This window comes from Lipotes vexillifer, unplaced genomic scaffold (genome assembly GCF_000442215.2).
Source record: "Lipotes vexillifer unplaced genomic scaffold, Lipotes_vexillifer_v1.1 scaffold1602, whole genome shotgun sequence".
Lineage (NCBI taxonomy): Eukaryota > Metazoa > Chordata > Mammalia > Artiodactyla > Lipotidae > Lipotes > Lipotes vexillifer.
Genome location: NW_006796449.1, coordinates 560,477 through 583,179, shown reverse-complemented (window position 1 = coordinate 583,179; position 22,703 = coordinate 560,477). Strand labels below are relative to the sequence as shown.

The window sequence follows — 22,703 nt, the reverse complement described above, 5'->3', positions numbered from 1 at the left end:
CTCTTTCCAAGAGCTATCAACATTTCCTACATAATGTATCTCAAATGAATTCACGTCTTTCTATGCCCATAACTATTTTTCTATCTATGTCATATCATCTCTAATCTGAATTATTTCGGTAGCATCTTGTCTGCCCCATTCTTGACTCAGTTCGTTGCGTTTTCGCCAAAGGAGCAAGAATGAGCTGTTTGAAATGTAAATCTGACTGTGGTGTACCCTAGCATAAAACCTTTCAACGACCTCCCGCACCACTTACTGTGTAAAAACAAGCCCTTAATATAAGGGCCTGATAGGTCTGCGTGCCTCCCCAGAATGATTTGAGACCCATGTATCCTCTCAGTTTCAGCTATACTCTCTTTTTTCTTTCACTTTCATAAACTATTAAAACTCCTTCCTGCCTCTAGGCTTTCACCCTAGAATGCTCTGCCTTCCACTTTTTGCTTCTGTCTTTTACATAACACCTACATCCTTTAGTGCTTTGTACATATCATAGAAGATGATAGATTTCACTTTTAAGGTTAGATGGTGTACATATTGTAATCATTATTATTACTCAATTGGAAATTCGCATACACCTTTTCTCTTCTAGGCTAATATGTTCATTCAGGAAATTAAGTTTCTTCAGTAAATAGACCTCATATATATTTTTTTTATCCTGGAGATAGTTGCTTAAATGTAATTGAAGAATTTCTTTAAAAGAAATGTTTAGGAGAAACTGGGGAGACGCCTAGTCTTCTTTATTTCTAGTTTTAAAATATGATTTATGATTTATCATTAATCATATATATAAGATTTTATATTATGTATATCTTACATATATTATATATTCTGCATTTAGCACCTAATGGAACACATACAAATATATTTTTAAATTGTCTTGTCTTCCTCCTATTTTTGCATTATGGAGCTTCATGATTGATTCATTGCATGAGACTGATTCTTTAAAGGGAAATTTGGTCTACTAAGATGTTTAGGATTGGTTAAACCTAGTAATTGGGCATGGGAAATATTATAATGGGACACTGCTATAGAGAGAAGGAGAAAGCTTCCATTATTCTCTCAAAATTTACTGCATTTGTTCATCACTTTTCATGAGCCAAGCATTCTAGGTGCTCATTATCTTAGCTGTCACACCACAGTAATATAATAGGAGTTGAGTTTTAAAGAGTAAAATGTTTTTTATACATGTGTTTTATAAAAACAGGGTCATACCTTCAGCATGTAGTTTATATGGAGGTCTAGTAACTCTATTGCCTTGCGAGATATATCACTTGTCAACTGAGTTAAGCGCAGTTTTGAAAAAAGGATTTCAGGTAGTGGCAATTTTCTCAGTCCTATAAGCACACACATGGTTAAATGTGAAGGCAATCAAAAATGAGAACTGGACCATGAGTTTGGATTATTTCAGATATTACTGAACATGAAATTAAATTTATGTAGTCACACAGTTCATTCTCCTTTTTTAAGATATAGCTTCCTACTATATTATCATCAAATAAATTGAAAGTACTGTGAACCAAGATTTCTCAGAAGGAAAATTGTATGGATCCCGAGGTTATAAATTATGTTAAGGCATTTTAAATGTGCTATTTTCTGATCCTAATTAATAAAAAATTTATTGGTTTTAAAATCAGTTGTTACTTAGTTGTGCTGAATATATAATCAGAGTGACAAGTACAGATTGGGGCAAGTGCTAAGGCCTTTTCTAGGCATCTTTTTTTTTTAATTTTTATTTGTTTTTTATTGAAGTATAGTTAATTTACATGTTGTGTTAATTTCAAGTGTACAGTAAAGGAGTTCAGTTATACATATATATATATGTGTTCTTTTTCAGATTCTTTTCTGTTATAGATTGTTACAAGATAGTAGGTCCTAACAAGGATTTACTTTTTTACCTATTTTTTATACAGTAGTCTGTATATGTCAATCCCAAACTCCTAATTTAATCTCTCCCCACCACCCCAGCTATCCCCTTTCTATTTCTGTTTTGTCAATAAGTTCATTTGTGTCATTTTTTTTTTTTAGATTCCACATGTAGGTGATATCATATGATATTTGTCTTTTTCTGTCTGATCTAAGCACCTCTTCTGAAGTGCATCAAATCTCCCCCAGTCTTGGGAAAGTTGCTATTTTGTTTAACTCTTGTTAGTATCCTATTTGCTCTTCAGTAGATACTTTGAAGAACTCCAAATACAATGTAACTTTTTAGTGAAAAACACCTATATGATATATAAAGTTGAATACTGTATTTTCCTAGGCTACTTGAGAATTCTCTATGTCTAACAGACTAATAAATTACACCGTAAAGTGAAATTGCATTAGCCCTTTTTGTTTTTGATTAGAAACTGTTTATGGTATGCTTTTCCCCCACTACAAAATAAAGTTCCTTGTTTCAGCTGGTAACAAAGAGAAAGTAGAAAATCCAATCTATGAAAAGCAGGCAGATTCCCCTGCACAGAAGTCTAGCTCACAAATACCTTTCTAACAGACCTACAACAGTTAAGCATTTTCTGTTCATTATGAATAGAATTTCCTTCCATCAGAGCCATTCATCTTGCTAGACGTAGGCTTGAGATATTGTTGACAAAAATTACTATTGGCAAACGGTTACTGCAAGAAAATGAGGTAATCTATTTTCCTTGTGCCAGTAAGATCTGTCTAATATTTTTATAGTCATACTATATAAGTTTGTTACATTAATTTTAGGGTGATGGATCCATTGTCAGTTCTTTATTAGTTATCACTTTTAAGTTTTACATGATGGAAGACAATGGAAACAAAAACACATACATATCTGTGTCTAGCAATCCCTCAGACTTGGGTATAATTTCTGGTTACAACATTTAAAATAGTGGGGTAAGCAGCTAATGCACTTAATATCATTAAACTTCAATCATCTCCTCAGGAAAAACAGATAATACCTGTCTCCCATGGTTTTTGTAAGTGCAGAGATGATACAGAAGTGTAGGGCTTGACATGGAGGAGATATTCAGTAAATGGTATTTATTATATTACAAAGAGGTGAGGTGTTCTCTTCAGGTAGCTAGATCTGGGGAAGGTGATGCAAGCAGGTAATGCAATCTGCCTGGCTTTTCAAAGGCTGCTGGGATAAGATATGACTCAATGCCCAATTTCCTTCCCAATCCCTCACCTCTCTAGCCTCATGTACAAGATCTAAACCCCTAACTTTGCAGAATATAAGAAGACAAACAGTTATCTTGAATGAATTTCCGAAGTCAGTTAACAAAATCTTAAACAGTTACTCCAGAGAGTGGGTGGAATGTAATGATCTCTGTCCTGAAGAAACACTTTTAGAATGCATACAGTGGTCTAAATTAGAGAAACACACACACCTGCTGCAGACAAGACACACACACTACATGTGGCTATTTTAGCACACACAAAGACACACCCATTCTTTTTTCCCTCCCACTCCCTCCTCTCTCTGTCCTTCCATCCTCTCTCTCTCTCTCTCTCTCTCTCTCTCTCTGTCTCTCTCTCTCTCTCTCCCCTCCCACTACTTCAAGGATAGCAACACTGAGCACAGCTTAACAAATCTGAAGTTGAGATGAACAGAGTGAATGAAAGCAGCAGACATCTTCCTGCTGTTGTTTTTACTCCTTATGTTCCAAACTCTTGTGTCCCAGTTATTTGTATCAAAAGAGTGGTATATATTTGCCAACTGTAAGCAATGCATTTTAATATTGCCTCTATATTTTGTCCCATTCTTTCTGCCCTTTAATTCTCTCCTCCTCTCAGATGGATTTAACCTTTTTAGTCTTTTTGTTGCAATGCATCTGTCTTCCAAGTTGAATGTAATGTTCTAGGATAATAGTCATAACTATGAAAAAAATGTTCATCTCTATATTTAGAAATTAACCATTTTAAGGTATTCAAGCCTGTTGCACTTTATTTTCATAACACCATTAAAGACTGCTCTCTATTTCTGTGGCAACTGCCCTTCCTATGCAAATAGAAATTTTTTTTTTTCTTAAATAGGATGGAATTAATTTTAGGTGAAATTCAAATTTATAAACATACTGTTCTACACAATTATGAATGTTTGTGTCTTCCTTAATAGTTTCAAAATAAATGATTGGTTTAAGGTTTTTTGAAACACTCATTCAGCTAATGATTGTGCTGATCCAATGGGCATCTAATTTAATAGTTTTTATATTTTCCTTGTGAAATCCATTCTTACACATTTAAGGGAGTGAATTTCACAATGCTTTGAATATTAATCCCCTTTCTATTTTGGAGCAAGTATTTCCCAAAAGCATAAAAATAAATTAAAAGAGACCCTAGAATTATATTAGCTCATTTTTTTTCTATATTACCTTATACATTGCTGTTAGCCATGAAGTAACTCAAAGCAAATATTGAATACTTTTAAATTGCAGACTTCTCCTAGTTGGTAATATTTTGTGATCATAAAGTGAATGCTCAGTGTATAAAAGACACATTAGAGGTTTATTTTAAATCCATTTGCTTTCAAACCAGAATATTATCAAATAGTCATTTTCATAAATTTAACAATAAAAATGGAATGGAAAGGTGATAGGATTATAAGAATTGTTAAGATATACATTTGAAAGTTGCAGACGTATTTCCTCAGAATAGAAAATGACATTATTTAAAAATAAACTTGCCTAAATATAAAGCTGATTTAAATACAATAATGTCATCATTCCACAAAATTCTAGATGGCTCTCTTTTTTTTTTTAGAGAGTGGATCATTAACAGTGTAGCTAAGAGAGCAAATATTTTTGCAATGTGTCTTGCAGTGTTTACAGAATTCTTTTCCTCTGAGTTTTCCACCTTTTATAGGTTTTAATTTAAATCCTGGATTTTAAAAATTGTGCTATTTTCTATGTAAATTTTCCCAAGTGGAGATAGAATTACTTGAGATCAAAAGTGTGAAATTCACATTAGTGGGGCTATCAACATTTGCAATCAACCATAATTTTCTCCTATGTTGCTTTTTTAAAGAAGAGAGAGAGGAAGAAAAATGAAACTCCTTGACCAGTATAATAGAAGCAAGAGCTAATCAAAACCGTGGGGTGTGTGTGTGTGTGTGTGTGTGTGTGTGTGTGTGTGTGTGTGTGTGTGTGTGTGTGTGTGTGTGTGTGTGTGTGTGTGTGTGTGTGTGTGTGTGTGTGTGTGTGTGTGTGTGTGTGTGTGTGTGTGTGTGTGTGTGTGTGTGTGTGTGTGTGTGTGTGTGTGTGTGGAGGAAAAGAGAGTGAGAGAGAGTAATATAGATGTGTAGATTTAGGCCCCATATATAGTACACATTTAGTTTTGCACTTTACGTGATATGCTCCTAAAGGTCAAATTACACACACACACACACACACACACACACACACACTATGTTCATTAACTATAGTGTTTTGATTCTTTTGTGTGTGTATGTGTAATCTTTATAATTCTAAGACTTTAATATTTTTAAGTTTTTCATTAGATAAGTGATATGTTAATAAGAAAAAAATATAAACAATAAAAGGATTGCATACACATTGTTTTATTTTGCTTTTTTACCATAAAATGAGCATCTTTCTGAGTGAGACATAATGTGTCTCATAAATGTATGAGAATAGCATAATTTATATATGGAATTGTATGAACATAGCATAGTTTAACCACCTTTCTAATTTGAGGCATTATATTCTTTCTAATTTGCCAATATTATAAATAGCATTGTTCATATATCTTTGTGCATATAAACATACAAAGGACCCGGTTGTTTATGCATTCATGTACAATAGATCCTTGGAAATAGCATCTGAAGTTTTCATGACTTGTATCTCAAACTCTAATCTGGGTGACTATGAATCTATGATGGCAATTCTGTTCTCCCAAAATTGACTTATAAAGGTGAGTATTGGACTGCTGACCTCTCCAAGCTCTAGCTATATTTCCAGTGTAGTCTGGAAAATGCTAATCCATAGTAGGGCTTATTTTGACATGGAAGTGATTTACCTCCTCCAAAATCCCTTCCGAGGAATGGTTTTCTTAAACATTCCAATGCTATTCTGCTCTAAAGAAAACTTCTGGCACTATTCTCAAAAGCTTTTCCAGGCTGTCTCTCAATATATTCTGAGTATAGATTTGGGTCCTATGCATTTTATGTTCACCACAATAATATCCCATAAAAATGATTCTCTCTTTCATTCTCGGTCTCTCTCTCTCTCTCTCTCTCTCTCTCCCCCTCCCTCCCTCCCTCCCTCACCTCCCCTCCTCCCGGTTTTAGTATTTACCTGCTCATAACATACATGTTTCTATGAATCTGTAAATTTTATTAATGGGTCTCATTCTCTGGGCATTGATAATTAAGAGTAGAAAAACTCAACTAGTCCCACTCCTAAAGCACACCGTTCTTCCTTGAAACTGAAAAGCTGGCAAAACACATCATCCTTAGGACCAGGGTCTCTTTTGACCTTCTCTTGGTGGTGAACATGCATTGAACATATTTCAGTGTTACTGGCACCTGTCTTACTAAATCTGATGGAACAACAACAAATGCAATCAAGTCTTGTTACTAAGCTATCTTTGAGCCACACTAGATTGTGATTGATTCTGTTGTGTGTAATAGTATGGTGGCATTTTGCCTTAGGCCTTTTTTATTGAACAGTGAAGGAACAGAAGAAGGAAACACTTGATCACTTTGTAAATGCTGCACATTGCAGGCAGGGTTTAATGACTGAACATAGCCACTACCAGTGTATTGAAATGCCTCTGCCTTGCCTCAAAGCATTGTACCTCTATTCAAATGGCAAAGAATAGAGTTCCTGTAAGATTGTGGAGTACAGCTCATTTTGGGAATAAACAGTTGCTTTGACCTTGTACTGGCAAATAGACCCTGTCAGGCCTGGAATTGCAAGGCCAGGAAATCATCTGTTTAGTCAGTGCTGCTTCTGGTCATTAGTTTGTGTTTATGGCTGGGATTTGATAATATAGCCCTGTGTGTATAGAGCTCAGGTCTGAATACTAAAAGGACCCTATTTACCAACAGCTTTATTTTTTAATTTAAAGTTAATTCAAATTGAAATGAGCCTTTTAACCCTTAATTAGGACCATGTTTTCTCTTAAAAGTCAACCACATTAGTCAACTGGACACAAAATTCACTTTGCAATTGAAAAGCTGTCTACTTTCTTTCAACAGTAGCCACCATGGTTTACTAAGTGCACTTGTTTTCCTTTCACTATGGTAACTTTACCCATTCTCTGTATCAGCATAACTCAAGCCCATCAATTACATCTTAGAGGAAAAGTGTGCTATGTGTTTTGGGAACGAGGCCAAGATTCTATCTGGAAGCTTTTTTATAATTATTATTCATTGTATAGGTAGTGCTCATAATACTCCCTATTTCATACTTTTTTCTTTATATTTTTCCAAAGCTGGTAGATTGTTATTTTATCCCACTACTGACCCATAGTATTTAGTTCCTGTTTTATTTTTACCTCTTTATAAATATGGAATCAGCAGATTCCCAAAATATTTCTAATTCACTTATTACAAATTGGTATTATTTTGGCTTCCTTCTATTATTTTATTCATATGTTTAATGTTCTCAATAGAAAATTAACATTTGACAAGAGCTTCTTCGATTTTGTTCTACTGTGGCCCATCCTGGGGTTTTTTCAATAAGTTTTGGGGTTCGCTTAGTAAATGAACATGCCTACTCTCACTAACTGGGCACTTAAAATAGAGGAACTAAAAGGTAGATTTAACAAGAAAAAGACAAATAAAACCTCACTTCAGACTAACAGAAGGAAAATGTTTTGTCTTTTAAATTGTATTTTCAGTATTGTGCTAGTTTTCCTTACTGTTAAAAGAGAAAAAGAAAATCACACCTTCCTACATTTTAAAAAATAATAATTAATATCAATATTTTAATTTTTTATTTATCCCTATAAGATTTCCCAGCTTTTAAACATTCTACTCTATCTGAAATATACATAAAAGGAAGAATATAATGAAATATAGTTTTATATGCTACTGGGTAAGATGAAAATATAATAATAGGGAATTATTTGCTTGACAGTGAATTTATCATTCAATCCATCCAATCATGAAATCCACATACCCTTTGAATATATACTGCTCTGATATAGAAAAACACTGAGAAGGGCAAAAACCTGTCTTTTCTTGATTCAAGTATATTCCTTTTAAATCAGAAGAGAGCCTTTTTTCTTTGTCTTGTTGCCCTATGTGGTTTTGTAATTTCAATGGCTAATTTTAATCCTTAAAGCACGGATGAAAGTGAAGATGCTTTTTCAATTTTTTTCTACTTAGAAAGTTCTAGGAATCCTACAAATTTTGGTACATGAAGCATTAACCTTTTAAAGTGTCTAGACTGAAGAGTATTAAGAGACAAGATAGTCGATAACCATCATTTGATAAATGAAGAAATTGAAATCCAGAGAGGACAATTGGTTACAAGTTAATTATTCATTTAAAAAATGTATTTCATCAAAAAATGTATTTCATCAACTGCTAGGTGCTGGGCAATGTGCTGGACACAGAGCATGCAAAATGAATAGGAAAAAACTCGTGTCTCTATATTGCTCAGGATCTAACCTGGGAACAGATAATAATAACTAAAAATGAATCTTCAGACTTATTTTAGAAGAGGAAGTCACTATCCCAACTACCTTATAAAAACTGGAAGACACCTGGTCAGTGACTTTGAGATAATACCTATTTAGTAGAAAAACCTAGATCAAAACCTACGTTTCCTCTTTCCCAGTCTAGTGGTCTTCCTGTAAGATGCTGAAAACCTTCAAGAGTTGGGATATAGAGAAGTGAAATTAGGGAATTTCTTGGTGAAGAATACTTAAAAATCTTGTGTTGCAAAGTGTCTTAGCACTTACATTCTCAAGTGAGAAGATCCATTTCTAAAATAATGGCACCATATGGAATTAATTGGTCTCCTGTTTAAAGCTAGGATTGTGAATTTTATCACTGTGACTGGACACAATAAAATGTCTAGGTCATCTTAGGAGATCAGTACATGTTTGGTTTTTGAAGGTGAATAAATGAAATCCAAACATTACATGAACGAGTCTGATTCCTAGTAAATCTATGATGATATCCAGTAGGATTTGAGGAGGTGCTACATCCCATTTTTAATGGCTAATTTAGTTTCGTGTATCATTCATACTTTGCTTATTCAAAGTCCAGAGCTCCTGCCACAATTAACTAGTTCAAAAATCTCCATTACGGCAAGGGGATAAAACGTCTCTGGGACCCAAAAAGGGGCAGCAGTTTGCCTCCACTTAAAATATCTTACACTGTTTAATCACTCTTTGGTTTTACTACCCTGAGGTAGAAATCTATGAATAATTCTACCAGTGTTTGACTGACAAGAACATGTACTACTGGGTTATGGGAGGAAAGATGTAAATCAGAATTCTGTCATTTTGGCAGCAGGCTTTTAGTATGTGCATTTCCACCTTAGTTAAGTATTGCTTTCTAGCTGGCCAACACAGGGAAGGCCTTAAGTATGTAGCAGAAGTTTGTTTGTTTTGTTTTTTTTAACTTAAAGCTGGATAAACCTGAATTAGTATTAATTTGTTTACCTTTCTTGCATGTTCTCTGTTCTTTGATATTCTGTAATAAGTTGACAAAGACTTCCTTTAAGTAAGAAAACACATTAACATATCTACTTTCTACTTCTTACGTGGGTTTTACTTTTCGTATGCTGAACCTTCTCATTCTCTAATGTAATGCATAAGGAGAGAAATGTGCACATTGTTATATTAGCAGTTTTATATTCAAGGAAGGGAAGGAGATACTTTTAAATTACAATCATTGCTTCTGCTACCATAAGCAAAGATAATAAAACACAAGTACTAATGCCCCATAGAGGTAGAGTTTCAAATTTTTCCATGAGGATTTTTTTAAGAATGAAGAGGTATAACAAAAGGATAGGTATTTCAGTACAAGATGATTTATTGCAAGGGAGGGAGATTATTTATTGGTGGGAAAAAGTTTGAAGTAAATATATAAAGAATTTCCCCTTATACATTTAAAGATAATGTTTCTTACCAGTATAATAATTTTATTAGTGAATACAAACTTTTCAGTCATATTCTCAAATTTGTTGAACAATATGAGTCGAGGATTTAGAGATTCTGTTTGTATCAAGAAAAAGAAAGTTTACTTGTATGGCTCCCACATATAGTGGGGTCACCCTATTCTTAAAGTTGACAGACAACCTCTGCCCTTCCAACAAAAGTTCAATTGCTCATCTGCCCATAACAATGTTACACCTCAAATAGATAGAAAATCCTGGAGAATACAAGAGAACATCAGCCTTTCTGAAATGGTGTCTTAACTAGGAATAGATGAAAAAAGACTTGCATGTGTTTAATTAAATGTGTTGCATTAAACTTTTTAGATGACTATTCTTCAGTGTCATGCCAACAGCTTAGAATTGGTAGGAAAATAATTTGCTTTCAATGAGTGATTTACATAAAATTAAAAGCAGAAATTTTCTTGCTTATTCAGACTATGAATTTCTTTCTTATCTTGGGCATTCTGTTCGTGCTTCAATTGTTCATTCTGTAAAATAAGAAAATTAATATCTACCTTGATTATTTCAATAGAACTGTTGTGAGATTTAATTGAGATGGTATATGGCTCACGGGCCCAGCTGCTTTGCCGCATGTGGGATCTTCCCGGACCAGAGCACGAACCCGTGTCCGCTGCATCGGCAGGCGGACTCTCAACCACTGCGCCACCAGGGAAGCCCAAGATGGTATATTTGAAAGTCCTTTATAAAGAGTAAAAGTGTCGACCAAATTTAGGATATTACCATAGAAACTAGCATTGTACTCAGGATAGAGTTAGCATTCAATGAATATCTGTTAATTGATGATTAAATCCTATCCGCTAGCTACCAGGTGCCAGAAGATGCAGAGTAGAGTCTGTCCCTGACTGTGTGTCACCTAACATCCTGGATTTTCAGACGTAAAACACACAAACTGACCACTGGGTTTTCTTAGGATCTTTTTAGCTCCATTAAGCTATTCTATATAATTAATACATCTCAACTGAATTCTCTTTGTCTTTTTTATCATTTAGAAATGCTTTCTGCTGCAAGTAAAAGAAAACTTGACTACAGTGACTTAAACAAACAAGGTGTTACTTTTCTGACATTATAAGAAATCCTGGGCTTCCCTGGTGGTGCAGTGGTTGAGAGTCCACCTGCCGATGCAGGGGACACGGGTTCGTGCCCCGGTCCGGGAAGATCCCACATGCTGCGGAGTGGCTAGGCCCGTGAGCCATGGCCGCTGAGTCTGCGCGTCTGGAGCCTGTGCTCTGCAACGGGAGAGGCCACAACAGTGAGAGACCCGCGTACGGCAAAAAAAAAAAAAAAAATGGTTAAGAAATCCTGAGATTGGTGCTTGCTGGGTCAACAAGAGCAGGGTACACATCTCTCTGATTTTCTTGGCCTTTAACTTAGTGTCTCCTGTAAGTCATTACGCTCATAATCAATGCAAGGTATCCCAAAGACTTTCATCAGAGTTCTGTTTTTATCTCTTTTGCCATCTCTTTGGCCATAACTTTGGCCATCCACCCCTATTTGCAATTATCTGAGTTAGGGAGTACTTGGCAGGATGCAGTTCTGAACAAAATCAGGATTCTATTAGCAAACAGGAAACAGGACTGAGATATTGAGTATGTAACCAACAGTACCCACCACATTCCTCTAGTTAACAGTTTGTCTTTTCATGTTGATCTATTTGTGTATTTAATTATGCTTCTTACAGGCCAACTCTGTCTTAATCTTTCTCAAATGGGAGTCCTTCTGTGTATTTCTTCCAACAGATCAATCAGAATGGAGTGCTTGCTCCATGTGGCCTGTGTTAAATTTCTGTTGCCTGCTTTCAAATTTCAAGGGCCTTTTTGGGATGGACAGAATTAGGGACATTTGTATCTTTAAGACTAACGAGGAGACTAAACAAAAGTAGATGATTGACAGATATTTATTAAACTGCATGTATATGTGCCTACCTATCTTTTACTCTTCTCATCTCTAAGGTTATTATTTATTCATAATTAAAGTCTGGTTGCTAGTTGAAGTCACATTCTTAACTTCTAGGCTTAATAACTATAGCTACTTTCAATACTATCAGAAATTCTGTGCTGTGGTGCTGTAGCTAAGTGATTGTATGACTATCTTGTCTTTAAGTATCACATAGTATAGCTGTTTATAGTATTAACAAAAAGTGATTGAGTGTTCAGTGAATACCTTTATACCTAATGTTGTAAAAACTATAAAAGCCTGAAATAAAAACACAGAGATAAATTTACAAGCAAACAAAATAACAAAGTACATTGGAACACTGCAACTTAATCTTTTAAAGACTCAGCAATGCCCTCTTGCAAATTTAAAGGCACTCAATAATGAGCTAAATTGAAACCAGAAGTTAAGTGCATAGCTTGTTTATACTTTATACCGTTTCCCCCTGAGGCAATATGACATGAGATATGAGTGGACCTTTCTAACCAGTGCTTAACGACAATGTTCAAAAGTTTATAATCCTAATCCAAGTTTGGTTAGGGCAATAGAATTTATTGACTGGCTCTCAGTATGGTACCAAAAGTTGTTCAATTTAATGTAATATGGTCATTGAGCAGCCATTCTTAGTAGGAACTTGAAAACAGCAAGACTAGATTAATGATTACTATCATTTTAAGTTATTCTAATTGTTGGTCTTGTCAATGTATTTTCCTTGGGAGTGTTATCTCCCAAGAAATGTTCAGTAGGAAGATACACTATTATAGATACAGTGTGTTATCTTTTAAAATACACTTAGTGATTATAAAAGTTAAGATTTATTCACACAGGTTTTATTTGAATGCAAATAACCTGTTATTCACAATATGAAGTTGATATAAAAAAATTTTGGAATTCAGTGATAAACATAGTCTGTAGGGTCTAGTCTCTAAGTGGTTTAAGACATCAAATCTCAATGTAGCTTTGAAGTTGAGTTTTAGAGACTTAAGAAATTATTGGCTTCCAATTATTGGCTTCCAAAGAAACTTAAAAATTTAAGATCCTGAATTCCTTCCTCAAAGGAATGTCAAGGGACTTTTGTTAGGGTTTTCACTATGATTTCAGTTCTCACGGTAATTATGGAAATGGACCAAATAAAACAGTACAGCATTTTAAATTTTATATCAGATTAGATGAAAATACTATAATGGAGACATTTCTGTAAAAGCTGTAAATAGATAGTGAATATTAAATGGGCAGCTGAAATAATATCTGGTAACCTGTTCATTGGGCTTAAAAAAAAACCATGTCATTCAGAGATACAACCGGAAAGAAAGAAGATATCATAGTTATTTTTAAAAGCGTTAATCTCGTAATAATTCACAAGTATATCAGTTTAAATAGAAATTATACCTCCCTGTGTATTTGAGATACAGACAAGGAAATAAATTAAGACCTTTCTTTTAGGCCATTACCAGAGAAGTTAGGGAATGACACTGTCAAGGGCAAACAAAATATCATAGCTCAGGAGAACCATGTATCAAGAATCTTAAAATATAGACAAAGCCGTGACTTCTTTCTTCAGTTGCTTGCAATTTGTTGGGATAAAGTTGTTCACACAAAAACTAATGAGAAAACAAGTAGGTACTATATTAAGTACTAACTGCAGAGACTGTACACATTGCATCATGTTTAAAAAGGGAATGGCTGCATGATGACATGGCTTTGCTTTATTTTCTCCACAAATAGTCCAATGCCAAGTAAAGCTGTGAAAACATGAGATGGAAATTTCATCACACTCTAGTGCCAAAATAATCTAAATCTTGTGGGGTTTTTTTTCCCCCTTAACATTTGGTGCAAATACAAACGTATATGTGGAGAAAGTACATTGGGCCACATTATTTGCTTCTATGAATTCTGGGAGAAGGAAATAGATTTTATTCATAATGAATGCATACCCTAGCCTCCTGAAATCTGTTTTATGTATTTTCAAGAATATATTTTCAAAATTATCACAAAATCTTAAAAGAGTCATTTTGTTTGTAGCTTGTCGACCAGGTTTCTACAAGCCTTCGGGTGGTAATGTGCAGTGTGCTAAGTGCCCACCTCACAGTTCTACTCACGAAGATGGTTCAGTGAACTGCAGGTGTGAGAATAATTACTTCCGAGCAGACAAAGACCCTCCATCCATGGCTTGTACCCGTGAGTAGTTTTGCTGCAACCCATGCCTCCATGTTTGTTTTATTTCCTTTTTTCTTCTTCTTATTGTGTGTTTTTTTTTTTAAAGCATTTGGCCCATTTCCTTCTGCTCTTCATGTGCAAATTAAAAGCTTTCTCTGCTTCACTGTCCATGCTTGCCTCACCACAAATGCAACATTTATCACGCAAAATGAATTAGTTTTTAAAGCACTTCCTGCAACAGGACACCCAGAAGGAAAGAAAATTTTCTGTATCTTGTTTTAGGTCTTGCATAATTTTGACAGGGTAGGGGAGGTTTAGGCATGGGATTTGTATTTTTACTTTTCTATTCCCTCTTGTTATATGTTGGTCATAGGTCATAGGGAAAAAGAACTAAGATTTATAAAACTAATACTAAAGTCTTCATAACTATTCACAAGGGTATTGAATTTAGTGGTAAATTCCTTTGTTGGACTTTGTGAATGCATCTTCAACCTGGAGTCAAAACTCCCCCCATTCATAGCTCGGGGAGAACAGCACTCTTGAATCCATGTGTCTATAGTCTCATGGATCCTCTGAGGACGAATTAAAAGTATATAATAAAGACAAGATGGTTATTTACCTCTTTCAGTTCCACTGTAAATTATCTATTTCCCTTGTAGTAGAAAACAGAAGTGAGGCTCATTAATCTTTGTTGAACTACTTTGCAGGACCTCCATCTGCACCGAGAAATGTTATATCTAATATAAATGAGACCTCGGTTATCCTGGACTGGAGTTGGCCCCTGGACCCAGGAGGCCGGAAAGATGTTACCTTCAACATCATATGTAAAAAATGTGGGTGGAATGTAAAACAGTGTGAGCCATGCAGCCCAAATGTCCGCTTCCTCCCTCGACAGTATGGACTCACCAACACCACGGTGACAGTGACAGACCTCCTGGCACACACTAACTACACCTTTGAGATTGATGCCATTAATGGGGTGTCAGAGCTGAGCTCACCACCAAGACAGTTTGCTGCAGTCAGCATCACAACTAACCAGGCTGGTGAGTACATGCTGGGTGCTTCCTACTCCTGCCATCTCAGAGCCAAGTAATAGTTTTCACAGAAAGAGTGGAAGAAAGGGTAGGAAAAAAAAAAAATTTGAAAGAGCCCCAGGTTATTCTTTTTTATTACTTTTAGACAGTTATGGTACATTAAATAGCTCAATTTAATTCTTCAATGAGAATAAATCATATTTGTTAGATGATTTTAAGCTAGTTTAATCCATTGCTTCCCAATTTGAAATCTTTAATCATCTGGGGCTCTGGAGGTAGTACTTATGGGGCTCCTTGCAGCATTTCTGTATTTTCAAGAACTTAACAGACATTGAATCTAGCTTGGAAAAGGTTATGTACGATATTTAAAACTATAAATGTCTTTACCTTAGTTACAATTATATCAAATTTTGTGTATAGTTATTCAGTTATTTTATGCTCCCCAGAAGCTCTGGGTAGTGTAGCTCAGATAGTTAAAACTCTCTGATTAATTAAAAAAAAAGAAAAGAAACACATTTTATTTAATAGATACAATTTGTATTTAAAAATTGAAAATATGGAATTGAGGAGAAGCTTAGTAAAAAGAGGTCTTGGTGGAAAACAGTTGGAATCACTGATCTTTAAAATTTCCAGATATAAATTTTATGGTGATTTCATCAACTGTATTTTCCACTGACAATCTTTTCCTAATTAAAAAGAAAATACTGTGTTGCCAGATTGTAAGCAAAGGGCCTTTAATATGGAATAGAAATTTTAAATAAACTTCTCACCTTTCTTTATCTTGCATCCACAACATTTCTCTTTTCTTTACTGTTAGCAAATCCTGTGTTTTTCAGTCACCCCTTAAATCTATTTGTTTTTCGGTTCTCTGATAATTCTTGTGATATTTTTTACTACGTTTTTTTTTTACAGTGTGGTGTCCAGAATTATTCATAGGGTTTTAGTTGTGATTCTCTCAAACATATAGAAGAATTACACTTTGCAGAGTATATACAGAGACATGCCAGTGATATCCCTTTGAAATAAGACAATCATTTTTCCAAGGTGATAACTGTGATGAATGAGTAAAAAACAGTTTTCTAATCAACAAAGCTGTGCAAAATTAAGCTGATAGATATTTATTGTGCATAACTGTTGCTACAAGATACCATAATTAGGGTTACATTTCAAACAATTCAGTTCAGAGATATTATTTTATAATTTATACCCAAGAAAATAAACATTGGAGCCAAAAAGGGAGAAAAGGAAGAGACAGGATGGGCCCCTGAAAATACTTCAGCTAGAACTACAGACTCCCACATCTGCTCCCAGGAGAGCTAACCTTGAGTTGGAAGTTAGTATTGAGTGTAAACTCAGCTTCTTTTCTACATTTAGTTTAAATTATGGAAGTTCCTCTGCTCTCTAGCGGGACTTGCTCTTTTCTTTGAGGATATGAATACTGGATGTCAGAAGAAAAGAGAAAGGAGAGATGACTAAATTCTATCAGCTGGAAGAGGTCTTAGAGCAGCCAAATATCTAGCCAGGAAATTCACCACTTTCTTTCTTTCACTTGGCTGACTCAGGGAGGTTAGTTAAACTACCAAGGGTGCAAAACTAATAGGTGTCATTAGGGCTAATATTCACCAAGTATGCACAAGTATGACTCTGCTGGTTGGTAAAGTTTTGTACTTATTTGCATACTGGTTAGAAGCAGACAAAGTTACTTCTGAAGGTGAGTATAGAAATGCATCTGTACTGGTTAATTCCTCAAGTACCCTAGGTAGCCCCCTAAACCCAGTATATCAAGCCCCCCACTTCCTTCCCCATAATCTAGCAATCAAAAGGATAAATCTTGGCACGAAAGGAGTCTTCAGACCAATCTGTCAGGTCCCCCTTCTTCCCATAATCCAGCAACCAAAAGGGTAAATCCTGGCACTCGAGTGGTCTCCAGATCCCTGTGGGGGAACTTTTCCAACTTGAGGGCTCCATGTCCCTACCATGCCAGTTGACAGATATTTTGAATATAGCCCCTGGCAGAGTCCATGTTTAAATGTGTCTTTCTAATTCCACATCCCTCCTTTGTTCCCACTTTTCTTTGTTCCCACAATTTCTTGATGAAATTTTTATAATTTTACATTGTCTCATGGTGATAAAGTTTATTTATGGAAAAGACAAGACTTTTTAATGAAGTGCACTGAATCATTATTTTAATCTTGCTTACTGAATCTGTAATCTCTCCCACTTAAAGCTAGATCTCAGACCAAGCAACATATGCTTTTGTTTTGCTTTAGTGAATGATATTTAAACTTTGTAGTTAATAATATTTAAAGTTTTGTAACTTAGGTTTATTTAACTGTCTTCCATGAGAGGAAAAAAAAAAAAAAAGATGAGTAATGCTATTGCTATGTATCACATGATTATAGCTTCTCATATTCAATGAACACAAGAATTTTAAGAAGTTATAATTATGTGGCAAATGGCTTTCCCAAATCCCATATTTCACTCTGATTTACTACCTTGTTTAAAACAAGAGCATCAATCTGTGTTATAATTATCTCCTAAGTCAAACAGAAGTATATAAAAACAAGCAAGAGCTCCTTATTTCCTATCTTATCATTGACCTCTGGCTTTCTGACAGTGCATTTATCAAGAAACTAATAGTTCCAGATATATACAGTGAATGAATCTAGGTAAAGTGGCAACCAAGAGCAGGCCAAGACTTTAAAAAAATAAATGGAGTTGATGCTTTGGCCCTCCCAGTTACAAATCACAGGGAAAGACAGAGATTCAGCAGGGATGATATCAGCTACTCTTCCTAACCCCACTCTCATTTTTCAGAAAAATCACAAATATGTCTACAACATGCACCATGAGGCATTTTATATATTTATCTCAGGGAGTCTGTATCATTTTTGTGACTGGGGAGGTAGAGGTCTTTGTCCATCTTCAAATCCCCATGGTAAGATATATAAGCAAGATCAGAAGCAATGCCATTTCTCCACAGTGTTTCATTGTTTTGCTTTATTTTTGCTCTTGTGAAGGTTAATGGACTGGTAGCCTTGAGAAATGAGCTTCCGACGTCTAGAAAGATATGGCTATGACAGATACGATGCCTGGTGTTTAAATTCCTCCTTCCTCTCTATCTCTGACACGGCTATAAAGGGGAAATGTGAATGTGTCCCTTTTAATTTAGTTTGTGAGATTGAATTTGTTGATTTTTCTCTTGATTACATTGTAAAAGCCACGTGATGACCACACGATAAGGCACCTTCTAAATTGTGGAGGATTATGTTGTGAATTTGGGTGTTAGTTCCCAGCCCTTAATACTTTCACAAAGTATGTCAGTGAGATAAAAAACATGGTCTGTACGTAAAGATTGTATCCATGAATCCATCAGTCAAACATGTACAGAAAGAATTGCAGATTGCAGAACAAAAATCTGTGAAGTTATATCTTGGGGTAAATTGCTACTTTTTGTTTTCTTCTTTGAATGAGTATGTTTACCTTTCAGTTCTGGAAAAATCATTCCACTAGTGGAATATTTGTCCCTGTTTATTCTCAACTTCCATCATAGAATCTGCCCTTTCTCCACTATCCTATAGCACGTAACAATCTCAGGCAAGAAGAGGGGGCACTAGTAGAGAATATATGGGCTTTCAAGTTTTGAGATCCACCCCACACCCATTTTACAGAAACTGAGATCCAAGAAGTTTTTTCAACTTTTTATCAAGAGATCAAATTTCTACTTATGTCTTCCAACTCCAGCTCCACTTTCAACTTCTATTCTTGTGTTCTTTCTGCCATCCTATGATTCATGCCATATAGCTACAAAAAGAAATGCTGCCTTGGAGACAGAGGGGGGCTTTGCTGGGAAAATCTACTGTACCCTATGCCATCTACAATAAACTTGGTCCTTGCTTCTCAGTCATTTATCACAGGGTTTCTTCGGGGTATTCTGCAAGAGATCTTCTTTATCATCTCCACTCTTCCCCATAATTAATCTTATCCTTTACTCCCTCATTTTACACAGATGATTTTCCCTCTGTGATACTGTGATTTATAATAAGAAATATATATTTGGTCTTGGTCCCAGTTTATGGCACAGAGCTCCTAAAACTCTTAGAATTTCCTAAGTGATAAGAGCAATAATGGGTATTTTGTTATTCATAACAACCCCTTTCAATCACATTTGAGTTTATGTTAATGAAATGATCTTTGGAAAGCCCCTAAGGATGGTGGCAGGGAAACAAACCATGTGATTAGAACTTTTAGCCCCTCCACTCCTCAGCCTCCCCTCTGGGTAGGGTGGAGGGGCTGGAGATAGAGTTTAATCATCAGTGGTCAACGATGTAATCAATCACGCCTATGTAATGAAGCCTCCTTAAAAGCTCAAAGGACATGGTTCAGAGAGCTTTTGGGTAGATGCACTGGTAGGCAACAAGTCTGGAGAAAGCATGGAAATTCTCTGCCCAGTACCTTGCCCTATTCATCTCTTCATCTGTCTGTTTCCGAGTTGCATTCTTTTACATAATAAACTGTAAATCTAGTAAGTAAAATGTTTTCGTAAGTTCTGTGAGCTGCTCTAGTAAATTAATTGAACATTAAGAGGGGATCATGGGAACCTCCGATTTATACCTGTTGGGTCAGAAGCACAGATAACAACCTGGACTTGAGATTAGTATCTGAAGGGGGGTTTGGGGAAGTCTTATGGGACTGAGCCCTAACCTGTGGGATCTGATGCTAACTCCAGGAAGCTAGTATCAGACTTGAATTAAATCGTAGGACACCCAGCTGGTTTTGCAGAATTGCTTGGTGTGAGGAAAACCCCACATATTTGGTGACCGGAAGTGAAGTATTGCATAGAGGAGACACACAGGAGTGTGCTTTTTCCTCTTACACCCTCCTAACTTATTAAGACCATAAAGTTTAGGAGGGAAAGGAAAATGCTATCTCACTGGCTTTTCTAAATCTTATTCCTCCTGTTTGTACTCACTAACTCCCATTGACTCCTGACTCTAAAGAGTGGGCTGTCGAGAAAATCTCTTCCCCTTCTAGCATCTTAGACATACACCCTCCTGGCTCTTTTTCTTTGCCTTTTCTGTTGCATAGGCTTTTATTCATCTTAGAGGAAGTTACAAATAATTAAATAAAAGCAACAACAATACACACACGCTAAATACACACACGTATGCATATTACAAATTGTTTGACTCTTCATGATTTCATCTTATTTTTCTCCTAATTTTCAGTCTAAGATTAGATGTTTTCATAAAGTAATCCTTACTTCTCTCTTTGTTCTCTCATTCATAGTGCAGTCTGGTTTCTGTTCTCACTGTACAGAAGTGCCCTTCTGAGAACCAGTTATAATATCCTATTTGTACCTTTTTGTTAAAATGAATACAATTGTTAGGAAGAGTGTGGATTTCATAAGGGCCTGGACCTTGTCTGATGTTCACATTTGTGGTTCTCAGACTTAGAACAAGGCTTTCTAGAACCTTGTATTCACTCAAAAGTTTATTGAATGAATGAGTGATTGATTATTGGAAATGTCCACCATCCGAAAAAGAAAACATTCTCCCTCAAACCACTTTCTCTCCTTATTTTTTTTTCTCCCTACCCAATGAGACCACCGCTTTCCTCAGTTTACCAGATTCTGACACTTGGAATCATCTTTGGTTCATATTCTGCATTTAAGAAGTGCTCACATGCTACTGATTTTTCCTTTGAATTGTTTCAGATCTTCATACTTTTTCTCCACACTTAGTGTTAGATTTTAAGGTTCTTAGTCATAACATTTATAAATAAATAATACCAAGAATTATAATAATCCTCTTTTAATTATGTTGAGATTCCAAAATAAAAAGCAATTGGAACTTAAGTGAATTAGTAAAGTCAAAATATCATACTGCTTAGCAACTTCTTTCCACTGAGATATTTGTAAAAAGGGTTAATGGATCAACAAGTATATTTCAGTGCTCCTTTTATGTTCATGTAATATATGCTCCAGCCATGCAAGAACTTATGATAGGAGTATAGGTTTCTTTTAAGTTATACAAATCATATAAACTTGCAGAAGACACTATGTAATTAAATGAGTTAAGAAGTGGTGGTTGAAGGATTTTAGGGAAACCTTTGGAAAAAAGAGTTTAGATGTACTTTGAAAAATAGGAATAAATCAGATAGGAGTAAAGAAAAGGAAGTGTATATATATTACAATATTGGAATTGAGTTTCCTGGGTAGTAGGAAGGGTAGGCTGAGAAGAGGAGATGGATCTTGTTAAAGGGTAACAGGAAATCAGGTTGGATATGCAAGGAAGACCAAGCAACTGGTATGTTAGATAGTGGGATATTGGATGGAAATACATGTATTGAGTGGAAGAGTAACTTCATTCAATCTGTTTTAAGAAGCTTAATCTTGAAAAGAGCAGGGAACAGTGTCAATAAGTATAATTCTTCACATGTGAATGCCTGAATTATAGTGAAAGAATGACATAATTGGATGTAAATGAGTATTCGTATCATCTGCAATTATAATTTTCAAGTCTATAATGACATTTAAAAAATTTTGAGCCATACATTCAAACAAACAAGAAGTTTTAGAAATTTTTGGTCTTTTCCTACTTACATTCTTGATTGCCAGATAGTTGACATTGAAGTACCATCAGTCCTAGAATTCTTTTGCCTCGCAGTCTTACAATCAAATAAACAACTTTAGCATGACACTTAGGTAAATGCCACTCTGTTTCTCTCAATTTATAATAGTTGAAAAAGGTGTCCCTCCGTTCTCTGGGTCCTGGTATCACTCCAGTATTTCCTTTTTCAACATACCCCTAATCCTTGAAATTTTTGATCCAGGCATGCACATGTTTGATATTTTTTTCTAGTTCCACTTAAACTTATTTTTTCCTCTATGAAGATTATCCTGACCCCTATACTTCCCTAGAGTAAATGGACCTGTCCCTCCTCTTTCAATTTACCCTATTGGAGTTCTGCATATATGTGTACAGTTTTTATCATAAAATTTAATTTGTTCACATATATGAAAGTGTTGCAAATAGTACCATAGTATACAATATGTGTATATACCTTAAGCCAGATTTCCTAAAAATTAACATTTTACTACATTCGCTTTATCATACTCTCCCCCATTGCCTTCTCTATAGAGATATTATTTATTTCTGAACCATTTGAGTGTAAATTGCAGATATTATGCCCCTTTACTCCTAAATTCTTCAGTGCGAACTTCCTAAAGCAATGCCACTCTCTTACATAACCTCAATACATTTATCAAAATCAGGACATTAGCATTGTCCATATTATGATCTTATCTGCAGATATCAGTCAACTTTTGTCAATTATTCCATGATGTCCCTTTGGCAAAAACAAATGGATGTTCTGTTTACCGTCAGTTTCTATCTATAATATAGTTCTTATCTACAATAATGAATAAATTAACCATTTTCTGTAAATTAAGTCAGATACAAAAATATGAAGGGAAAGA

General features: G+C 35.2%; 1 protein-coding gene across 2 annotated transcripts in view; it reads left to right on the top strand.

Annotated features, from left to right (window-relative positions):
- Window positions 1–22,703, top strand: part of EPHA3 (EPH receptor A3) — a 372,025-nt gene that overhangs the window by 230,650 nt on the left and 118,672 nt on the right. For both annotated transcript variants that reach the window (XM_007468624.1, XM_007468625.1), the window contains exons 4-5: window positions 14,055–14,210; window positions 14,897–15,232. In XM_007468624.1, the coding sequence (XP_007468686.1) occupies window positions 14,055–14,210; window positions 14,897–15,232 (492 nt within the window). The remainder of the gene's footprint in view (window positions 1–14,054; window positions 14,211–14,896; window positions 15,233–22,703) is intronic.